At 46.4% G+C, this 16,470-nt stretch overlaps 1 protein-coding gene across 1 annotated transcript in view; it reads right to left on the bottom strand.

Moving 5' to 3' along the window:
- Positions 1-1,480: 1,480 nt before the first annotated feature.
- The window catches only part of ST8SIA1 (ST8 alpha-N-acetyl-neuraminide alpha-2,8-sialyltransferase 1), a 97,882-nt gene continuing 82,892 nt past the window's right edge, over positions 1,481-16,470 (bottom strand). Inside the window, exon 5 of the mRNA XM_074540171.1 lies at positions 1,481-16,082. Coding sequence (XP_074396272.1) covers positions 15,608-16,082 — 475 coding nt within the window. The 3' untranslated portion in view covers positions 1,481-15,607. The remainder of the gene's footprint in view (positions 16,083-16,470) is intronic.

Raw genomic sequence — 16,470 nt, 5'->3', positions numbered from 1 at the left:
ATGCCCAAGTCCCACAGAAACACCAGGAGATGCTCCAGTCCCCATTGTCAGGCATGTTCCCACAGTGCCCCAGGTGAGGACACGCTCACCCTCGCTGCCTGCTTGTCCTCCTCCCCGTCAGTCGGGACACTGGGGCCTGGAAAAGCCAGCAGGGAGGCCCCTGGGCTGGTGAACTGCCCTGGGAACAAACAGCAGCACTCCCACCTGTAACTTGCTGCCAGGCTGGCACGGCAGGGGGATCAAAGCAAGTACTCACAGTTTGGAGAATCACAGTTTGAAGAGTCATCATTCCAGTGGGAAGGAGCTTTAAAGGCCATTTGGCCCAACCCCAGCATCAGATGGGGATGGCAGAGGTACAACTGACACTGAAGAAGGCTCCAAGCATCTGCAGCTCTGTCCTGTCCCTCAGCCCAGGCTCTTGTGCCCTGCTGCTGCTGCTGCAGTGCCCCTGTGTGCCCTCTGTGCCCCTGTGCCCTCCATGGCTCGTCCCCTTCAATGCTGCTCACCTGTGTGCACACCTGGGGCCAGTTTGGGGATGACTGGGCACAGCTGGGGCCTGTTGGGGATGATTGGGCACAGCTGGGGCCAGCTGGGGATGATGGGGCACAGCCCCACCCCAATCACCCCTGACTCTGTGCCCACAAGATGCAGCATTGCAGACACCGATTCAATCACTCATTGCACGGCAGAATTCCCTGTCTCAGCCTCCTGGGCACACCCCGTGCTCCCTGGCCATGGCAGGGCTGCATTATTGACGTGACGCCTGGTTTGCTGCCCTCCCAAGCCCTCTTGTCCCTCACAAACACGGCTGCCCTTGCCATTTCCCTGTTAGACACAGCTCTGAGGACACCTGGTAACTCTCACAATCATCCATCCCAGCAGCTGATAATTCCAGGAGCCGGAGCACAGCAGACAGCCCACGTGCACTCTGAGCCCCAGGTGCGGTGCCATTCAATGGACCCAAGGCCACCATGGTGTGGCACTCGCAATTTCCTTTTGCTGTCGCGTTTCTGGCACGCTTTGCCATCCCCAGCCGGTCTGGTGTGCCACCACAGCGGGACTGTGTCACTCAGCATTTGCCAGGGCTGTCCCAGTGGCAGTGAGGGGTTGGAGATGGGCATGTGAGGAAGGCAGAGCCCCTGACCCACAGGGATGGGTTAGAAAGTTTGTTACATTGCTTCTCTGAACTGCTGAAGCCTTCAAACCAAATCTTCATCTTAATAACTTGAGTGGAACAATTTCTGGGAGGCTTTTCTGAAAGAGACTCTGAAAAACACATTAAGATAAAAACACTCCATTATGGCATAGGGTTGTTATGAGAGAATGCAACTGGACTATTTGAACTTGGTCTTCTCTCTCACATGCATATTTTCAGTTTCAACTCCTTACTGGAAAATCTCACACTAGCTTGATTTTCAAGTACTTTGTTTTGTCTTAGAATACTTTTTAAATTTAAATACCACACAGAGCCTGATGGTAATTCAGCATACACAGTTGTATTTTATTTTTAGTATCATGGCAGATAATTTTTATAGCAGGGATTCTGAATAGCTTTTCCTCATCATCTATAATGTTTTTTGGTAGTAAGTCTGCATAACACAGTAAAAAAAAAAACCCTTTTTGGGAAATACTCTATGTCTTGTGAAATATTTTTGCATAATAACATGGATATAGATTAATTTCAACGGGTAGATCTGCAAGTATCACCACTTGTAATCCTAAAGGGTGAATACAAAGCTCTAAGAAATTGATGCATAAATCCAACCTGAAAATTATCTAGAATCTCTTTTTTATTTACACGATATTGCCTTTTTCTTTGGCAGCATATACAGGTACTTGTATTTTTTAACCATTTTGTGGGATCTATGCATTGCTGGTACTGGTTAAAAAACCCTGGTTTTTTTCTCATTTATGGGTATGTAATATAGGAAAAATATAAAGTGCATGAACTGAAATAAAAATATTGAAAATACTACTGTGATCTTTTTGAGAACTGGATGAATTTTTTTAGATACAAGAACAGGGTCTAAACCACATTACAATCTTATCCCTGTTAAATGCCTACAAAGTAAAAGGAGTCTGTAGCAGAGTGGACCAGAGCAAATGATTCCACCTCCCTTTATCTTTTGAGATAATTAAATTAGTAATTTTTGTTCTTTACAAAAGGGGCCCATGCAGACCTTTTAATGGAAAGTAGCTGAGTCCCAACAATCAGTCTTAAAAATATCCATATATCCAAAGAGGTTGCATTTAAATCCCTCTTTAGTAAGAAGTCTGCTTCAGATATCTGAAGCCTTCTCACCAAACCCCAGGATACAAAAGTGTACATATATACACACACATATGTGTATACAGAAATTAAATAGAACAATTAAAGAAAATACAAAAATGTTCTACTTTTAAATTTTAATTTCAGCTGCTTAGCCCACCAGGTTTGCAGATCTTGAGGTTCTCAGGGAAGAGGCTAAAAGCTGGAGATGAGTAAGGCCTGATTTAACAGCCACTGAAAACAGTGAAAAGAAACCTTGTAATTGAAATTCCATGAAATTCCAAGCCTTTTATCTCAAAAAGGAAGAGCAGAGGGATCATAAGCCCAGGTGCTGGGTGGCTTTGATCAAAGCAGTAATAAACGGGGTGTCCTGTCTGGGGGAGATGCAGGGCCTCGGCGTGGGCAGATGGAGAAAAGCCACGCTCCATGGTGGGAAGGTGAACCACCCTGACAGGACAAGGCAGGAGGGTCTTTTATGGAGTAGCAGTTTGATCAATGCACAGTACCTCGTGGTTATGGCACACTGGGAATATTCTCTGAGCACAGATGGCAACACAAAATGTCACAGTGGCCTGGGAGCTGTGTCCCGCTGGAGGGACTCCTGGGCAGGGCAGCTTGTTTCTTTCCAGTCTCCAGCTCTCCCTGCCACAATTTCTCAAGTTTCTTAAGAATATTTTACCTGAATATTTGAGAGACTGCAAAGAATTGGTCCTTGTCGACAAACAGCAGTTGACATAAAGTGGTTGATCAGTTTGAGGGGGTGAGGAGGAAATCTGCAGCAGAAGATCACAAATTAAGGGTTTTATCCCAAATTCCACAGGTCTTCTCTGGAAGATCTTCGTGAAGGTGTTACCCATGTAACACAGATTTCTGTGTTCACTGGAGGACAGCAGGTGCTGCTGATGGAGGCTGAAACCTCACCGTGGCTCAACAGGCCCAGCAAAACGCCACAGCCAGCTATGGATCCTGGTGTGCCTGAGGCATCAGCTGCACAGAACCTTCCACAGGGCTAGGCAGAATGGCACCAGGTGGGGATGTCTGCATGAACTCACCCTCACCAGCCCCACTGCAGCTCTCTCTGCCAGCTGACCTTGGCATTTCGGAGCGCATTTTCTGCCAGCCAGCCGGATCAAACCATGGAGGATGTGCAGCCCTTCTGCTGAAATGCCATGCAGGGATGGACTGGAAAGCACATCAGTGAAACAGATCCTTGGAAGCCAAAACGTCCCAGCCACACCAGGCTGTCCACGCTGCGGATGTCACTGTGTGCTGGAAATGTGGGTGGAAGGCGATTTGAAGGGAGATCCCAGGAGAATTCTCTGCACTGGATGTGCTTCTCTTGTCCTTCCCTATGACATTCAAGTGTCTCCTGTCAAAGCCAGACAGAAGGAATCCTAAGGCCCTGGTACTGACAGCATTTTGCCTTTTCCCAGCCTATTTTCCTACAAGGAATGAATATCAGTGTACAAGGTTAAAGGGTTAGGAAGAAGAGGCACACAGCTACACAAAAGTACCTGGGATCAGGGGTGTAACTAAGGAAGGATTCCTGTCCAGAAGGAATAAAAACTGCAGACATCACTTTCAAGTAGCATTCACCAGCTCCAAGTGCAGTGTTCCTTCAAGGACTTGGGTATGGGACTGGGTTTCCCGCATCCCAAGGCAATTCTGCCTCCACAGGGAAGCACCCACAGAGATCCTGCACAGGAGCTGCCACCGTGGAGAGCTCCCCTGGCAGGAGCTGGCAGAGGCAGGGAGTTCATTCTCTGAGCCCTCACTGACATTGGACTCTCCTTGCACCAGGAACTAATCTAGAGAGCCACCTTGATAGAGATGGTATATTAAAAATAAAGAACTGTTAACAGAGAATAACTGTTAATAACTCATTTACTCCTCACTGTGTAGGAACATGCATTTAGAGAAAGGAAATGCATGTGTGACAGAGCCAAGGAAAGCTAAGGCATATCCTGAGGATTTCTAGCATAAACATCATCACTGGGATATCATCCTTGACTGGCTTCAGCAATTTGTATCTGCCCACAGCTGATTACACTGGAAGTTAAATGGGCTCCAACTCATCTCGAAACACGGGTTGTTGCAAAGGAACCATCACAGCTGCAGGAGAGTGTCTGTGTGCCCCTAGCCCAGAGCTGCTGTGCTGTGGATGATGCGTCCAGCAAAGGACAGCAGAGCTGTGTGCTCGGTGGCACCTGGCAGCCCAGGAGCCCTGCTGCAGCCGTCCCTGCCGCAGTGGCCAGCGCCACCCGCCCCCTCATCCTCACTGCCTTTACAGGGGGCTCGCACGCACAGAGCAACAGGAAATGGCCTGCTCTGTTGGGACATCCGGGGTTAGAGAGCAGGGAACATAGAAGGAAAAGAAGCCCTGCAAATACTCTTTTCATTTCTTAAAATGGCGATATTTATTTGTTAGGATAATGAATTTCAAATAATGAGTAACATAATAGTTAACTCTGAAAAATTTCATCAAAATTAAATGAAACAATGAGCCTGTCCCTTCTGATCGTGATCATTAAGACTCTGCAGCCATGAAAAAAGGCATGGGCTGCTATAAAATCATTATTTGTTTCCATCCACTTGCACAAACATTATAAATAAGACTTTCCTTATAAAAAATCACAGAAGATGCTTGTGGCACATTTTGCAAAATGCAACTAGAAAAAGACAAGATACTGTTAATAAATAATACATTCAATAACAAAGCGGTTTTTGCAATTAAGAGACATCTAGACATTTTGGGGTACAGTCACCATGAAACCACCTGAAAAAGGGACATTCTTCAAAGAAGCACTGCACAGTACTTGAGAAATGAACAAATTCTACTGACAATCATAGAAAATACATTATTGCAGGGCAAAGAAAGAGATTCCCTTAGTCCTTGAACGGTGTGGCTGACAGCAAACATCTGCTACATTGGAGAGTGAATGAGATCGAAGCCCTACTCACGAGACTCAGAACACCACCACACTTTGGGATGTTTAACACACTCCACACAAGCACCTCGGCCCCTGAGCATGCCAAAAACCAATGATTTGAGATGTTCACCCAAGTGCTCCTCTCATTTGGGCACCATGTCCAGCCTGTAGAGCTTACACACATCAGAAATGAGACATAAACATTACACGCTGGGCACTGCAGGTAAAACAAATCCATGGAATTATGCAATCTCAGGGGCATCACGGCGTGCTTATCTACTTCAAAATCACCTCAAGACATCAAACTACCACTTACCATCACATTTCTTCAGTAAACTGGGCAAGGGAAGAAGGAATGCAAATAAAAGTACTAGAATTTAACAGCTAACACTGACATCCCACATCACATGGCTCCGTTGGGAATACTGTGTGAGAGAGCAGAAATGGCAACTGTGCCCTGTCCTAAAGAGCCAGGAGAATCCAGGAGAATCCTGGAGCCTGTCCTGCCAGGGCTCTGCACGGCAGCTGCCCTGTCTGAGGCACAGACTGACCCCAAACCAGCTGGTTCCACCCCAGCACCGAGCTCCTTGCCAGCACCTGCTACAGTTCTGGCGGCACCACGGATCCAAGCCCCCTTCCCCGAGCACGGCCCCTTCCCACAGGCAGAGCCAGCGCAGAGCAGCAGGGCTGGGATGTCAGAGGGCAGCTCAGGGAAGGTGACAGCACCCTGCAGCCTAACCCTAACCCTGTTCCCAAGGTCAAACACCAGTGGGATAACCCAGTGACATTCCCTGCTCCCCTGGCAGGGCACATGTTCAGGATGGCTGCAACTCCAACACATATCGGTGCCCTGGGAAATCATTCACTTCTCCTAAATACCTCTGTGAGGTAAATGCAAAATTAACCATTTTGAAACACCTGTGCCTGGCCCATTTCTGTTCGTTTGAGCACAAAACCTTGCCAAGTTCCCCCAGGTTCCTTTCAGGTGGCTGTGCCTACCAGAAATGGAAGGCAATTCTCAGAAGTTTAGTTTGCACTGCAGCTTCTGGCCATAAGTGCAAACTGTCCCAAAGCCCAGTGAGCTATCTCCTGGCACAGGCACAGCCTGGGGGTGCAGGTGTGGGCTGGGGGCACCAAACACGTGCTGTGGCATCACCAGTGAGCCTGAGTGATCCAGGCAGTGCAGCCCCACGCCTGGGAACAGATCAGATGGGCTGGAAATACACACAGATTGTCCCTCCCAGTGCTGGAAAGAGGCAGATTTAACTTCAGGAACAGAGCAGTGTGTTTATTATTATCCTAACGGTGAGGGCCACGTTAGCAAAGCTGAGAAGGAAAAGCAGTCAAAAGGGGATGTGGTTCACTGCCAAACCCACTACAACTATCTTCTTTCCACCTCCCTTCCCTTTCCAGTACTTTTACACTACAGAGCTCATACTAACAACCCATCTCAGGGAGACAACATTCACATAACAAGACATGCAAGTGTTTACATTCATCATCATCACATGCTACATTTCACAGTTCATTATCAGAGCAATGCACCGCTCTAGGAAATCATCACAGCAAGGCACCTTTCATTTCCTTGGTGTCTTTGTTTGCTTGCTTCTCGCTGGAGCTTTCAGAAATAGCCAGATGGAAACAGCATTAACACAGGTTAAAGCCAAGTGTCTGCTATGTGTAAAAACAAACAAGTTTACAAGTCCTCATAACTTCCATGAGACATAAAACTAAAATAAAGAATGCTTGTATTGGCGCCAAGTGTTTTTGTTATCTGGGGCTAGGGTTGGCCTTGAGTCCCACTGTGCAGAGGGTGCAGGGATTGCTGGCGTCACCCTGCCCAGCAGGACTGGCCCTCGAGCCCTGCTCCGGCCTGGAGGCTGGCGCTGTGAAATGCTGGCACAGGCACCCTCCACACCAGGTGGGCAGCAGCTTTCAAAGCCCTGACTGCTCCCACAAGCCAGGGCTGCTGGCAGGGAACCCCGAATTCACTGCTCCAAAGTCAGGAGCCCTCTCTCCTGAAACAACTGGAAAACAGGGACTGGTACCAATCAGGACTGCGTTATTTGAATGGTTCTTCTCCGCATGCTCAATGCACAGCTGGCAGCCACAGTGCAGATTTGGTCCCAGAATTTGCATGCAGCTTTAGTCCAAAATGTGTCCAAAAGCTCTTCATAAGAACAACCTGCCAGGGTGGCACTGAATATGTGAAAACTGGTAAGTTTTGCCCCCAGATGAAGACTGGGCTGTTGGCCTGTGCCCATGGAGCTGTAATTCCAAACATAATATTTGATCACAGTAAGGGTTATTGAACATACTGAAAAGCAAATTTCAGATGCAATTTTAGCCCCTCAAGAAGTCCATGATTTGTCTGGTATAGTTTTACAAAACAGAATGACTCTAAATTTCCTACTGGCTGCAAAATCATTAACACTGGTTGTTGTTCTTATGTAGATCAGGGTGAAAGAATTATTCAGGATTTGGTTGAAATTTGAAAGCAAACTCATATTCTACATCAGGTACCTTTCAAAAGGCCCATTGAACTTTGAATACATCTTTGACATTCTGGCCTCATGGCTATGGAACTGGGCCTGGATAAAAGGAACTGTTCCTACTACTTATACCTGTAGTTATTCCTTAATTAATAGCTGGCTGTGTGATACAGGGCTCTGGTTCAATATGGAGTGGAGACTAGACAAGGCAGAGTCTTGTTAGTCTCTAATAACAGCGGGAATGATGCCAAAATGATTTATGTAGGATAAAACCCAAAGACACTTGACAGTTTCATGAACTGGGGTTTATGAAAGCCAGAAAATCTTTGCGTTTTTAAAGAGGAAGATAATTTGTTGAGATTTCATCACTGAAAACATATGTACTGTTATGAAATAAAATATTGTGCCCAAGACAGAAAAAAAAGTGTGAGACCAATTGTTTAAAGAAAACCAGCATTTGAGATTCGAATCATGCCTTAAATACAAATTGTCATTTTAGAAAACAAGAGAGAAGAAAGAAATATTTCTTCCTTGCAAACACTATCAAAAAAGAAGAATTGCAGTCAAAAAGCAGGGGGAAAAGATCATCCCATTCCATCAATAAAATCTAACAAAATTATTTGATGAGAGGAAACACCGGCAGACATCAGATCCATCAAGAATAATGAATTGAGGTTACAGCTACAGCCAGCGAATGGTGAAGCTTGCCAGTGCTGAAAATCCTTTTTTCATTTTCCCTTGGCTCAGCCAAGGCCCTTGACAAATGGAGCAGCTCGTGGATCGTTCTGCGAGACGAGGACCTGACACGGAGCACGAGCGGATTTCAGCCTGGGCCGCCTTTGTGTGGCGGGAGGCTGAAATGCAGTGAGAGATTTGCCTTACGGAAGCACCCAACAAACTGCAAAAACTGCTCAAGCTCTAAACGTGTGGGGAAAAAGGAATTGGCAGATTACACAATTATGATACTTTGACTAAGTATCATAATCTGACAGTGCTTTAAATAATTTCAGATTTTCATAGGATGAACTCCCTCAGGTTTGAGAACAGTCCGCTAGTTAAAATCCAGGCAATTCTATTGATTTGATTGAGTCAGAGCAGGGAAAGAGAGCAGAGAATCTGGTTTGTAGATTGATGGGTGTGGCTGAGAGGAGAAAATCTTTCCTCTTTATAAATGCACAGCTTTTCCCTCCCTGCAATCCAGGTGTGCCCTGAACAGAATGTTCCTATTGTACTTCTTAACAAAGGCAGAGGATTTTAACTCAAAAGGATAAATTCACTCAGATAAAGAGGGTAGTTCATTTGCCTGTTTGCATTGTTCAAAACAGATAAGCTTAATAACATTTCTAGGGTTTTTTCACTTTAATTCCCAAGCATGAGTTAATTCTCACAACACCTGAGCTAAAAGTAATCTTCATTCCCCTAACACAGAAATCACCACAGGAAGAACGATTTCCAAACTCTGGGGTAAGTAGTATCATTTAACTATGAGTTAATAGAGCAATTAGTACTAGGAGGATGTGAAATGCTGCATACAAATATTGATAAACCAGAGGTAAAATGCTGCATACAAATATTGATAGACCTGAAGTGGTTTTTGCCTCTCTGGTAACTTTTAGGTTTAGGGCCAGAGGGAAGTTCAGTGCAGTGCAGAGAAAATTTTAAGCAACTTGTGAACAAGGCAAGTTTCCCAGTACAACAACTGAGGGAAAGAGAAGCAAAAGAATAAAGACTTAACATCAATTAACAACTTTGTGTTCCAAGCATTTAAACCTCTGCTCCCATCCCGCAGGACTGATCTGTAGGATCAGAGCCCTTGAAGGCCCCACAGAATGCACAGACACCACTCAACAGTGGGACACATCAAGCAGCCAGAGCTGAAATGGCTAAAATATCTTTGCTTTTTTCCTGTGTCATCTGCCCAAACTCTACAGCTCAGGAGGCAGCAGCCAACTCTCGTGCTCCAGGGAGTCCTGCCAGAATATTCCAAACCAGCATTTTCCTGCAATCTGGACATCTCCTGGCACTTTCACTCTGCATACCATGGGTACCCAAAAAAAACTCCTGTTCCTGATGAAGGAGTGTTTGCTTTCAGCACATAGAGGGCTTATAAAAAAATTTCGAGCATTTCCTATAAGAACACATGCACAGAAGAAAAAAAAAGTTGCGATTATGGCACTTTTACAGAACACCAAAATCTTTGTTGGAGATACCAGAGTAGAGACTCAAATTAGTGTCTCAGTACTCCAAATGATGCTTTTATTTTCAGTGAAGAATTTTCATTTACTATCAAGATAATCACCTAAGAGCAAAGCTTCCTGCCCAAGGAAGATTGCTTGAGTTGTTGGTAAGATTCAGCTTGAAATGTAATACAGTTCTGTAATTGTTTCCTTCCAATTAACAGAAAATGATGCAACTCATCTCTGCTATGGGTCCCATCTGACTGAAACAATTCATTGAATATACAATTAGAAATCAGAAGGAACTGTCCAAAAGGTACTCCAGTGTTTTACTGAACACCATCTTCTTCATAAACCCAGACAACAAGTACTAGTGGCACTGCTTTCGTAAACTCACTCTGGAGTCCCTCACAGGAGTTGAATCCAGCATAAAAGGGGGAAAAAAAGAGTTTAACTTGGAAGATGAAGGCCTGAAATCCCACAGTAATTTCCACATGGTCGGGGTGCTAAAGGTTCCCTTGCTCTGGAGGGTCCCAGACAGGATGAATACTGAGCTGAGCAGAGGGAGCACACAGCCAATCATTACAGATGCAGTAATTAACGGGCCTTCCTGAGCCTTGCCAGGATCTCGGGTGCTGCTGGGAGCAGCCCGGGCTCCGGAGGATGGGGATGAGCTCCCAGCCCTGCCAGCCCTGCTGCCTGCGGGCCAGGACAGGGCTCACGGTGCCCGGGGCGCCGATTCCCACCCACTGCTGCCCTGGGCCCAGGCAGGGCTCACGGGGCCTGGGGCGCTGATTCCCACCCTCTGCTGCCCCTGGGCCCAGGCAGGGGCACAGCCTGGAGGAACAACCGGAGCCTTTTCCAGAGGGGGAGAACCCAGCCCTGCTCTGCCCTGCACAGCCACAGTGCAGAGAGCCCAGAGCAGCCTGAACCTGGCCGGGCCTCTCTCCTGGCTGCACCAAAACAAGCATTTCCAGCTAGCAACACATTTCTTCCCCCCACCGTAGCTGAAAAGCAGAGTGAAATTCATTCTAAAGCACAAGCATTAAGCTGAAGAGGCTGAATACACCAGGGCCCAGCCTGCTGCAATAAAACTGATGGAAATGAATAATCAGAGAGGAATAAGTAGCTGTTTAAGGTCTCATTGCTGCCAAAAAATATTAGCCAGGGAGGACAGGCTAAGCCTCCTGTTGGGTCTTGGCATTCCACTCAGGGAAACGAGTCTGTTAATATTTAACAAAAAGAACTTTAAATCTTTTAGTAATTGTTCTGTTCAGAAACTACAAAAATGTCAGACATATGATAGATTCCAAGAGACAAAATATGGGAATTCAAGGTAACAGGTATTATTTTACAACAGTTGAAAACCACATCCTTCTATCATCTATCCTCTTGCTCTTCTCCAGTGAGGGAATTACCAACACCTGGCTGAAGCCATATTTTCTATTTGGAGCTATTTGGAGCTCTTGGTGGATTTGTCAACAGTTTAAAAGAGAAGCTTGTTCAAACTACAAAACACATGAGCTGCCTTATGGCAGGATTTTTAAAATCACACCTCAGTCCCCAAAGGGAATGGTCATCTGGAAGGGCAGGGAAGAGAGATCCTTCAGGATGATGGCTTGGGGCAGAAATACAAATCCACACAAAGAGGAGGTCACTGCAACCAGAACATTCCTCAAACAACCATGGAGATGGGGAACAGGCATTCCTGGACAAAGCCTGGTGAGTTTGGCTTACCTGCAAGAGTCAGCTAATGGAAACTGCACCACGTGAGCTTTTGAAGGAGGCCATGGTTCAGGACAGCAGCTGGTTAATCCATTTTACATCTGCATTTGATGGGAGGGGCAGGAACAAACAGCCTGTCCTTCCTATAACCTGGACTCTTCCAACGCTTCCTAATCTGTTAGGCTGGAGGAGAGTCAGAGAGGCAGCAAATGCTGAGATTGCTGTCACCTCCTGCATTTCCTCACTCCTCAATAAATGTTCCCTTGCACCTTAATTACAGGCCAGGGTGAGCTGGATACCAGGTCAGTGCTCATGAAGCTGTTTCCAGGAGTGGTTTGCTATAACTGACACATCTCAGGACACTAAATTTCAGAAAGCAGATACTTTGCATAGTTTCAGCTCTCACAGAGGGGCTAACTCAGCTGCCTAGAAAACAACATTAATTTTGAGGAAAATAACAAAAACATGAAAGTAGTCAAGTCAAAAAACCAGCCAATATTTCCATATTCTGTAAAACTTCATCTGTAACAGAGGCTTAGACCTTTGACTTTAGAAGCTGCCTCACACCAAACTTGTTACCTTCATTCCAGAAAAAATATAAAAATAGCACATTCATGAGCAAGAGTTCTTAGCACTGTAACAAAGTCTGTGCCAAAATTGGAGATGTTTTTATTCTCATGGGCACACCTCCCACTCCCTTCTCTAGGATTCTGCTTTGCTGGTTTCTGTTTTGCTTGTCTGATCTAGAAAGAGCTCCAAGAGGCCTCCTAATCAACAAGGAGGGAAAGTTTCACATGATTTTGTCACAAGTTCAAAAATTGGTCTTGATTTCCTCAAGAACATATACAGGCCCAAAAAGATTGTATCAAGAGGGATTTCAGTGCATGCCTTTCTTGTAAAGGTATTTAATTTAATCTCTTCACAAACATGGGACAATGATTGCTCTGCAGGCAGAGCAATATTCCAGCACTTCTGTCCCTTGTTAGCTCTATCATAAAATTAATAACTATGAGTATTAACAAATCATTTGGCCAGCCTGAACCAGATTTTATTGAAGATGAACTGCAGTGGCTTTCAACCTGGCAGATTTGTGCAGCTTTAGCCACGCTATCAGGGAAACTCAGGAACTGGCAGTGGAAATAGAGGCGCTGCAGGAGGGAACTTCACTAACAAACAGTAAGGTTTCAAAAGACTTCACTAAAAACACAGCAACACAAGCAATGACCTCCCTCCTGCAGACGGATGAATTCTCAGGCCCTTCCATGCAATGCCATATTTGATGTCAGTGTTCCTACACGAGGGCTGCCCTGCTGTGGGACACCCCACATTTGCCTCGTGGATGCCTCGTCCTGTGTGTGCCGCTGCACGCCCTGCACGCAGATGTGACCAGAGGCAGAACTACAGATGGCTCCAGTATCAGCTGCACGTCACACACGGCCTGGGCACCTCCTTGGAAGCTGTCTCCTGGCAAACACCAGGACTGCAGACACCAGCAAAGGCCTCAGGTTCAGTGCTGCTCAGGTGGGGAACACAACATCTCCACATACCCAGGGCACCGGCTGAACGTGAATAACCAGACATTACGAAATACTCAGGAGTTTTCCTACAAAACCACTTGTTCTTCTCATGCAATTATTTCCCCAACACACAGAACAAATAATCACCAAGGGGCTGGAGAGCTGTAGGAGAGGTCCAGAAGTGAATTCCTAAGTACTGGTAAAACAGCACAAGATGACCAGCCAAGAGGCAGCTCCCCCTCACTCTCCCACTCCCTCCTGCTCTCAAGGAAACGCTGGCACCCTGCTGATGTGCCATTTGTAGCACATCATATTCCAAATGTTGTTTTCACATATAATGGAATCTATAAAGCACTCCAAAGTGCAAACCTGATGCACCCAATAAAAACCGTACAGGCACCTCTTTGTCTCCAAGAAAGGCAGCTCGGTCAAATTCTGCCATAACAAGCAGAAAGGAAAATATTTTACTTTCACATCCTTCCTCACCGAGTCCCCACATCACAGGTAATGCACTAATGAAACAGAATGAATTATCAGGTGAGGTTCCATCGGTGTGCTGACTGTACTTTTAATGAAAGCATGGACAAAGATATCATGGGCTACGAGGTACATTCAGATTCTATCGGAGCAAGAGCTAGAACACCCCAAAATCTCCACATTACCCTTTAGCATTGCCCTGTAATCCTACAAAACAGTGCCCACTTTATGCTTGGAATATCCATATTCCAAAAGACATTTTTTATTATGAAACATAATAATAAAAAAAAGAAAAACATTGTTATTTTGTTCCCAGTTTCTTACACAGAGTGTTGAACTATTCATATTTAAAAAGGAGCCATGGATTTTACTTTTTAAAAAAATTATTTATATCTATAGAACTTGCAGCTGGTAGTCTACAAGGAGAGACCTTATCAACACTTGAGAAGAGACATCCCCCAAAATACTGGATCTTTGGGGCTAGAACAGCACAGGAAGCTGCTGTGGAAAGTTGATGACAGTTCTGTTGTTCCAACACCTTGGCTAGACTTTCAGTAAGAAGATAATAAGAACGAGAACACTGATCTGGATTTTTCAAGTTAATGGTGGCAACATCTTGCAGCCTAAATTGTGCTGTAGACCGAGCTGGGATTCTCCTCTTGTCCTCCAGTGCTAAACCAAAGCAAACAAACAAAAGGATTTCTCATTTCCACAGTGAGAGACCATCTGCTGCCCAAGTAACAACCCAAAATAAAACAGTCCTTCAGGCACTGTGCACACTGACAGATTCACCGCTGCCAGCAGGGCTGCCTTGCAGCAGGCATGCCCTTCTCTTTTCTCCTTTGCTTGCTGGCTGTGCAGCTTCTCGGTGCTCCCAAAGGCTGTTTTATTTCCCAGACCCTCCTCAAGCAGAGACAATCTCGTGTGAGAAGTACAAGTCTTTAAGGCTAACGTTACAATCCAAGCAGAAGAGCAAGTCACACGCAGAGAAACGATTCTCAAAGCTTTGACTAATTTTAAATGACACATTCATTTCTGCAATTTTCCTGCTGTAAGCACACAAAGAACCTCATTCTACATTCCACTGAACCCCTCAAGTACCCTCAACAGTCCGCGAACATCTGGAGTCCAAAAGAATACAGAATTAATCCCTAAGGCTGGAGAGAAAAGCAGGTCAGGAGCCATCCCTGCTATGAAAGTCACTGCAGAAATCTTGCAGCGGGTCACTGAAACCAGGCTGCCCTTCCCTGTAGCTGGTTTTGTAACAGGCTTCCTTTCAGAGCAGTTTGCCTTAACCAGCTCTTGCCCACAGCACAGCACTGGCTCAGCTGTAATGCAGCGACCTGAACCATCCTGATAACACCTACAACACACAGCTCTGTCTGTCCCCAGTAGCAAGGCATTCCTAGGACATTCTAACCAGATTCTCAGCACCTTCACTCTCCCCAGAGTCTTCAGAGGAGCTGATGGTGCTCAGCTCCTGGGGCTTTCAAGCCCTTCCTTTTCCTTCCTCGGGGGAGGGGGCAACACATCAAACATAAAAGGAAAGGAAAACAAGGAGTCAATGACACACACATGCTGTCCTACACACACACCCCCCCCCAAACAGAGGGGAAAAGCAAGGAAAAAGGAAAGTCCTACAGGATGCTGATCTGGAATGAAATGGAATTTGGAAGAGATAGTCATATTTGGCACTGTCAGCAAAAGCTTATGAGCGGCCCGGTGACTCTCTGAGCCTTAATGCCCTTTGTACACTTGTCACTTAAAAACGTCCCTGCCAAGTTCAGCTGTGCTGCTTCTGACAGCTCTTCCCACCGCTGCTGCATGGACTTGATGGAGAGATACATCCCTCCTCTCCCAGTTCCACAAAGCACTGAACAACAAGGACATATTCCATTTGGCCTTCAAGGAGCATTTTCACGGTCCACGCAGACCCCTTTAGACACAACCACCATAAGCCAGAGCTCTCTCTCTGCGGCAGAGCACGGAAATGAAAAACTCCCCGTGTCCCGCAGCGGGCTCAGGCCGAGGGCTGCTCGCAAGGCTCCAGCTGCATGCGCAGCACGCCGCTCTTGTGCAGGAACCAGAGCTGCAGGAACTCCTCGGGCATGGCGTGGAAGCCCGAGTCGGGCAGCACGTTGTCGTAGTAGTGGTGGCTGAGGGAGCCGCCGCGCAGGTCCACGGCGAAGGGCCAGAAGCCGTAGATGGTGACGTCCTCGCAGAGCCCCAGGGCGGCGCTGACCAGGAAGAGCCCCGTGGAGAGGCGCTTGGCGTGGATGCCCTTGCCCTTCCAGAAGCGGCCGATGTCGCGCAGGAAGGCGGGGTTGGCGAACAGCACGGACTGCCGCGCGCCGAAGTCCTGCAGCGTGTAATAGACGCGCAGCGAGGGCCCCGTGCCCGTGCGCATGGAGAAGGCTGGCATGTAGATGTAGCTCTGGTTGTACACCCGCACGCTGTCCACAAAGGCCTTCCGCGACCACAGCAGGTTCTGGAACCTGCAACGGCACAAGGCAAAAGCAGCACGTCACACACGGTTTCCCACCGAAGGGCTGCTCCTCATACCCGTATTTACAATTCAAAATATGCACACCTTTTCTGAGCCCAACAAAGTCCAGACCAACTCCTGGCTGTCTGACACTGCCTCTCTGTGGAAAACAGGCACCTGAATAGAGAGTTGAAAGCTACCTGGTATCCTGCTAACTCAAAAACGTTCCTGATTTCATCTTCTTAAAAAAAAACAAATGAACACTGACAACATTCCGCAAGACTCAATCCTTTTTAGCGGTATTTTTCATCTGTCCAAAAATTCAGATTTTTCAGGTATGGGAATCTAGAAAAGAAATTTTCAAATCTGTGTTGTTCTTGTTCTTGAAGGCAGACTAA

This window comes from Zonotrichia albicollis, chromosome 4 (genome assembly GCF_047830755.1).
Source record: "Zonotrichia albicollis isolate bZonAlb1 chromosome 4, bZonAlb1.hap1, whole genome shotgun sequence".
Taxonomy (NCBI): Eukaryota; Metazoa; Chordata; class Aves; order Passeriformes; family Passerellidae; genus Zonotrichia; species Zonotrichia albicollis.
The sequence above is the reverse complement of the archived record's forward strand: the minus strand, read 5'-3'. Positions and strand labels throughout refer to the sequence as shown.